The sequence below is a fragment of the Betta splendens genome, chromosome 17 (assembly GCF_900634795.4).
Source record: "Betta splendens chromosome 17, fBetSpl5.4, whole genome shotgun sequence".
NCBI classification, from domain to species: domain Eukaryota; kingdom Metazoa; phylum Chordata; class Actinopteri; order Anabantiformes; family Osphronemidae; genus Betta; species Betta splendens.
Window position 1 is genome coordinate 1500541 of NC_040897.2, and position 7462 is coordinate 1508002.

At 49.9% G+C, this 7462-nt stretch overlaps 1 protein-coding gene across 1 annotated transcript in view; it reads right to left on the reverse strand.

Annotated features, from left to right (window-relative positions):
- Positions 1–6894, reverse strand: part of pappa2 (pappalysin 2) — a 51709-nt gene extending 44815 nt beyond the window's left edge. Inside the window, exons 1-4 of the mRNA XM_029131892.3 lie at positions 5097–6894; positions 1550–1782; positions 846–1067; positions 160–758 (exon numbers count right to left, since the gene is read on the reverse strand). Coding sequence (XP_028987725.1) covers positions 160–758; positions 846–1067; positions 1550–1782; positions 5097–6036 — 1994 coding nt within the window. The 5' untranslated portion in view covers positions 6037–6894. The remainder of the gene's footprint in view (positions 1–159; positions 759–845; positions 1068–1549; positions 1783–5096) is intronic.
- Between the last annotated feature and the right edge of the window lie 568 nt (positions 6895–7462).

Genomic DNA, 7462 nt, shown 5'->3' on the forward strand with positions numbered 1-7462 from the left:
GTTTCCATCAATGACATGTGACCCTAGTTCTGTAGAAATAGTGTGGAAGCCAAGCAACATCCCTGAGCAGAAGCTGATCTCTGTGGGGTCGGACTGAAACGCTCCAAGCTGACGTGTTTGATATTTAACAGTGAGAGTCATGTGACTTTTTTACATCACCTGTCGGGCGACTCGGGGTCGAAGCAGGTCTTGAGGACGTCGGTGACCTCCGGGTCACAGCAGTCTCCATCATCGTAGTCGTAGTGTATGCTGTTGCACTCCGTGTTACACACCCCGTCCTGCCTCTTCCAGTTGTAGCAGGGCCCCATTCGGAGGCAGTCGCCTCCGTCGTGGCCTGTTCGCGGATGGTCACACTCCGGGTCGCACTGCCGGTTCCCGATCTTCCCGATGCGGCAGTTGCTCAGGATGAACCTTTGTCGGAGGCTGGAGTTCCTGACGGCGTGCACGCTTAGGTCCAGGCTGATGTTGTAGGGCCGGAGGGCCTCGCTGAGCGCCTGGTGCTGCAGCTGGATCTGGGCCTGCGACACGGTGGGGTTTGCGCCGTCGTCGTCGGACAGGTTGACGATGCGGTAGCGCACTCGCTTGGGGCCGCGAAGCTGCCAGTTGTCGTTGTACCCGAGGATGATGTCGGCGTTATCGCACGGCGTCACACCGCACGGCGGCGCCAGGAACGGGGAGACCAGTTCTGTCTCCGGGACCGGCATGGTGACGACGGCTGGATGGAGGCCTTCTTTATGTGGAGTCCACAGCTGTTCCATCTAGAAGGTAAATAACAAGAGCAGGTTAAATTTTTAGCGCATTTCTGTTTTAACAAAAAGATACAGGAACAACAACAAATGCATTACATTAGTGAAGTCAGCCCACATCAGCAGAACCGGGCCGCTCCTGTCAGCTTGGAGCGGGCGCCTCAGCAGGTCCCCCTGAGGACGGCTGTGGCCCCACAAGGCCACGCCCCCCATGTGACCCCTGAAGCTGGGGTCATACTGGTTGCTGCCGAGGAACAGGCTCCTGCAGGTCCTCATGAAGGGGCTGTTCAGATCGCCGGACTGGAGGTTGCTCTCTCCCACCTGAGAGGTGAAGCGGAGGGGAAACAGACATGAAGCAGGGCGAGAGAAACCGAAGGACGCTGCGAATTAAGACAGGTGCAGTTCAAACACAGGCCACCGGCAACAACTGCTAGTGAAAACTCCGGTGGTTCCTTGAATTCTTGACTGGAATCTATAGGTGCATGCTCCTGTTACATACGTAGACGCTTCGGTGTGATCTCATCCACTGATGCACATCCACAGAAGAAGCAGGTGCATTTAAAGACACCTACACGGTTTTGTGGCAGCAGAACTGAAACTTAAACTTAAATAAGGCTTTTTTTTAAATTCATCATTCTTATGATACTTTGTGATAATGAGAGTAATTTTACATTGTTCCCATGATGAGAACTAATTAGTTATAAAATCTAAGGTTTATCTGGATGAAGCAAACACTTGTGGAGCCCAGATCATGATCCAGAGCAGCCAGCGTAACGCATGCCCACGCTTGCGCTGACACACACCTTAGCTCCGTCCACGTACAGGGTCATCCTGCGGCCGTCGTAGGTGGCCATCACGTGGGTCCAGGCGTTGGGGTGGTATCGCTGGTGGCTGTAGACGGTGGTCGGTTTGACGGCTCGGTCCGTGCGCAGTGTGAAGTAGAACCTCGCATCTTTGGTGCCGGCCGGTTCCACGGTCCGGATGCCCACAGACCAGCCCTTCTCACTGCGTGAATGGAAGCAGTTGTCAAATACACCTGCGGCAGAAGTAGGGAATGGATTAATGAAGGCTTTATTATTGAGTCACTGCGTTGAAAAGAATGACTTTATAGACACACGAGCATGCAGTCGTTTCAGTGGACGGGAGTCTGCAGTGGACAGCAGGCGGAGAGGCTCCCAAACAGACAGAGGGAAGACAGAGGCAGAGGGAACACAGCGGGAGAGAGCAGCGAGGGGAGGAGGACAGAGGTATTTCACTCAGCCAAGGCAAGGCCCGAAGTTTCCATCTGCTGTTGCAACAGACACACGCATCCACATCTGCTGCACAGATGTTGAACGCTGGGACAGCAAGAGGTCAGGGAACCCCCTCACCCTCCTCAACTCTGCATATGTGCAGGCCAATGTGTGTAGAGTAGGTAGGGGAGCAGCCAGGATGGGAGCCAGTGTCAGGATTTAGCATTTAACTCAGTTAAAGCTACAGCTTCTCCAAAGGAGTTAAATGTTTCCTCCTCTACAGCTTATTTAAACCCATTCACTCAGTATGAATGCAGAGAAAGACAAAAAGCACGTAGCACAGCTCCAGCTATCGCTGGATTGCTAATATGAATGCAAACTTGCAGAGAGGACGTCCAGTCATCGTGGCAAATGCAGACTGAATTCAAACAAATGCAGATGTTTTGTTAGACAACATTTTTGCTCATTTCAGCTCCGTTCTGGACGGGTTTCACAGGAAAATGTCTTGAACTCCTCTTTCCCCAGAACCAAATCAAGGATCCTTTCCTCATGGGGAAGTGCGATCAAAAGGTCCAAAGCCCTGGAAGCTTTAAGCAAATTAGCCTGCTGAATTATGAAAAAGCAGGATGTTCCTTTGTTTTATGTATGCAGCTGTTAGGTGATAAGATACTGCACCATTCGTTTCCGGACTTTCAGAAGGTTGAACAACAGCCCAGAAACTGCATTTAGAGCTATTTATCGCTTGTAAGTCAAATTGATCAAAACCATATCATGAACGTTGACCTTACTTTATCTTTATCACACTTACTATAAGATTCTAGGTATTCATTTCTTAGTTTATCTTCTTATAGTCGACAATCTTAGTCATTATTAGGACAGGTAAGTATCATATTGTCATAAATCTTAACTATATTGGCAAATACAATGAATAATAATATATATTATTATTATATATTATTATTATATATTATAATAATATATATAATTTAATATACATAAATATATATATATAATTTAATACACACACACACTACATTACAATTATACATTATAATGTATAATTGTGCAGCCCAGAAACCGTGGCAGCATTTCATAAGGTGAACTTTGTTATTACACATAAGATGATCAAACATACTGTAAGCTCATCACTGGCGATTAGTATAACAGCAGTAATAATTTGTCAGATTCCTGCAGGACACTACAAAGCAGAAAGATCATGCCACAAAATGCTGCCCTCACATAAGGAAGCAATGAGGGCAGAAGAAAAAAAGCTGAATAATAGAGTCTGATCTTTGATCAGAGTAAATGTGAGCGGACGTAACAGTTTGTGGTCTCGCTCACTATCTGGACAGCTGCGCTGCTGCACCGTCGCGCTTTTATCCTCTTCAATTTGTTTGATGCATGTGTTGCTCTGTCAAACGTGCAGGTTTTTTACGGCCGTCTTGATTTGGGCTCATTGGGAGAACGTTGGGTTTGCGTTCGTGTCAAGACAAACAAACGTTTGATCAGATCAGTGTCTGCAGACGGCGCTTCCAATCAATGACGGAGCCTCAATGAAACACACACTAGGATCTGTCACGGTTGTGTAACACACAATTTACACCGAGTCTGCGTCTACAATGAGGAAAACAGATCCTACGGTTCCTGTCACCAGGAAGCTCATTATAGTTATTAGCTACATTTGAGACTGTCCACTGCATTTAGCTCTGGTTTAAAGAGCCTTCAAGAAAGCATTGGTACCAATAATAATGATAATAATATAGTCACTAAAAGGATTTCACATTTGACCAAATGCAAAGAGATGTTTGAATAATAAAGTCACCCTCATAATAACCATATATCTAATAAAACCAGCTTTGTCAGCAAGATCCTTAATTATGAAACATAGAGGCAAAGAGAGGCAGTACCTACAATAAGCTAATATCAGGACACAGAAAAGAAGTAGCTGGCCGTCATTTGTTGGGAAAAACATCACCAAACTGAAATTACTCCAGTTAATTCAATGATACAGCATCAGCAGTGAATCAGCGTGTGTTTATGTTCACTCTAATATCTAACACCCTTTACAGCGTGAGCACAGACTGGGCTTAATGTTGACCCTGTCTGACCTTTGTCTGGAAACCGACCTTCTGACATCAGGACCATTAAGCAAAATAATCTCAGTATGTACTAAACCCCAGCGTAGTAGTGCAGTAGTACAGTAGTGCAGTAGTACAGTAGCACTGTGTGCAGTAGTGCAGTAGTACTGTAGTGCAGTAGTACAGTAGTGCAGTAGTACTGTGTGCAGTAGTACAGTAGTGCAGTAGTACTATAGTGCAGTAGTACAGTAGTGCAGTAGTACTGTAGTACAGTAGTGCAGTAGTGCAGTAGTACAGTAGTGCAGTAGTACAGTAGTACAGTAGTGCAGTAGTACTATAGTGCAGTAGTACAGTAGTGCAGTAGTACTGTAGTACAGTAGTGAAGTACTGCAGTAGTACAGTAGTGCAGTAGTACAGTAGTGCATTGGTACTGTAGTACACTAGTACTGTAGTGCAGTAGTACTGTAGTGCAGTAGTACAGTAGTGCAGTAGTACAGTAGTGCAGTAGTACTATAGTGCAGTAGTACTGTAGTGCAGTAGTGCAGTAGTACTGTAGTACACTAGTACTGTAGTGCAGTAGTACAGTAGCACTGTAGTGCAGTAGTACAGTAGTGCAGTAGTACAGTAGTGCAGTAGTACTATAGTGCAGTAGTACTGTAGTGCAGTAGTGCAGTAGTACTGTAGTACACTAGTACTGTAGTGCAGTAGTACAGTAGCACTGTAGTGCAGTAGTACAGTAGTGCAGTAGGTACAGTAGTACAGTAGTGCATTAGTACTGTAGTACACTAGTACTGTAGTGCAGTAGTACACTAGTACTGTAGTGCAGTAGTACAGTAGTAAACAGTAGTAACACGTGCACGCCTTGTGTATCAGGAGGTAGAATAGCACCTGCAGGACAGGATGGAGGAAGTAGGTGAAGCTAAATAGGATCATAGTTAGATGCGTCACGTGGATGTGAATGCATGAAATGAGCTGAACTTGCTGTCATTTCTGTGCCTCTAGGTGCCTGATGCCGACACGACGAACGAACGCACACCCACCTGCTACCACCGCGGGGTTGCTCTGCCCTCCTTCTGGCTTCACCCACAGCTCCAGACTGAACGCGGCCCTCGGCAGCTCCACCCCCGCCGTGGGCTTCAGCCTCAGCTGCTCCCGGCGCCCGTGGAAGTAAAGGGCGCTCATCCAGGAAGGAGGCGCGCGGGGCACCGGGCCCCACGCGAAGGCGCCGCCGGCGGGCGGGACCCCCTGCCGCGGCTGCGCCTCCTCCACCTCTCCGGAGAAGTCCTCGGCGCCGTCCGCCGCGGTCCCCGTGGACGAGTGCGGGTCTCCATCGTCCTGCTGCAGCACGTAGAGAACCCGGAGTCCCGTGGAATCCGTGGAGGTGTCGTAGAAGAGTTTCTCCGAGCTGGAGTTCTCCTCCTTCTCGTACGGGAACGCGGCGTCGGGGCTCCGCGCGGACCTCGCCTCGGCGTGAGCCGGACCGGAGACGCTCTGCCCGGCGTCTCTGCGCGCACGCGCGCCCGGCAGTTGCGTGTCGCCTTCGCCGTCATGCCGTGGCTCGTGGGTGGAGCGTTTCCTGTACAACCATTGCGGCAGATTCACGTGCGTGTCCTTCTCTCCCAGTCCCGCATCGTCGCTGCGTGGCCGCGGCCCCCGCTCCCGCGCCGCGGTGTCAAGCCCGCATCCTCGTGCGCAAACCGCAGGAGCGCCCCTGACGCCGCGCGCGTCCGTGCGGCTCGCGTGCGTCCCCGGGCGGGCCGCTGGGGGGCGGTGTTGGGCCGCTGACGCGGAGCGGGGCTGCCGGCGGGAGCTCCAGGCGCGGGACGCGGCGCAGGGTTCACCTGCCGGGCTGGACGACAGCCTGTCCGCCCGCTGCGCCAGCGCGCGCTTGTGCCGCCTCAGCGCGTCGGAGCGACGCGGGCTGAGCGCAGAGTTTGTGGCGAGGACGAGGAGCACGGGCAGCAGCCTGAGCAGCAGCATGTCCGCGCGCGGGCTCGGAGTTTGGTTCGGTCGACGACGAGTCACAGCGGGTCGCGCTGGGTGATTACGAACATTTAACCGCTACAATCTGCTCCGATCGCCCGTTTTCATCCAATATGAGTTTTAACCTGGCGGTGTTTTAGGAGGATTCAATTAAGGGCGACGCCGCATCTTTCTGACGGGAAAGTTTGCCTCTGAGAGTTTTCTTATATTTGATGTTTGAATATAGTTCAATGCGCCTCGACGGTCACAGACTCTGGGTTTGGACTGAATGCAGTGAAATGGCTCCTTGGCGCAGCTGCAGTGGTTCTGCGCTCTCCCGCACTTTGCGCGGACCTTCAGTGGCGAAGCTTCTCCTTTTCATTCATGTTTACTGCGTGAAGCGTCTGCGTGTTGCTTATGTTGTCAATAAAAAAGTCCTCCAGCTTCCCTTTTTCTGCCTTGCAGTGAGTCCATCCGGTGAAAACACCTCCCGAGGATACGTTAGACTTCCCAAAAGCTGAATTAGTTTGAGGAAATGCGCCTTTTGTGATGGAAATCACAGACTTTATTTGCGTGCGTTCATAGTATTTCATATAGTAACTTTGCGCTAGCGTCTAATTTATTTTACCTGACTACTGCGAACTGCTCCGAAAGAAATCTGCAAGGTGAGTTAGAATAATAACAAATGTAGAAAAAACTGCGCCGCAGAGACAAACTGAAGCCTGCCCTAAAATAAGCGGCCTACTTGTGGAGCAGGACCTTTTCTTTAGGTTTCAAAGGTTAAAAATGTACACGTTAATCCGTTACACCGTGATTCGGCGTCTGCGCGGCGGCTCCTCCCGGCTTCGCTGTGCGAATGCGTGCGCCTCAGTGTGACTTGCTACTCCTCTGCACCGGTGCATGCAGTAGTAGTAGTAATATCCCCTTTCATTTACTTCTCAATCTCTCTCTCCCCCCCTTCTCTCTCTCCCTCCCTCCCTCTCTCATCCTCCTGAGTCCTAAGGTTTTTATCAGGGAGCCGCTGCCCGCCCTGACATCACCGGGAGGAAGTGTGTGTGTGTGTGTGTGTGGGGGGGGGGGGGGGTCGTCCTGACCTCGCCTCACGCTTTACAGGGGAAATCCTTTTCCTTTTCAGCCCTGAGCTGTGCGCTCCTCTGATGCTGTGGGAAGACACAGGGATGGCTGTAAAGTTCTCCACAGGTTGTAAAAGTGTTCTTTACAGTCTCATCAATTAAACGGCCCCTCCCCTGGAGCAAGTAAGCAGTGACAGTGGACGGACAAATCAGTTGGACGTTACCCTTTGGCCTCAGTGAGTTTACGGTGAAAATACTAATTAACTGGTGGGCAAATCACTTAAACAAGAGGCTCTGACACATAATAACTAACTAAATAATTAAATGAATAATAAATAACTAAATAAAAAGACGCATTTATTCAGAAAAAG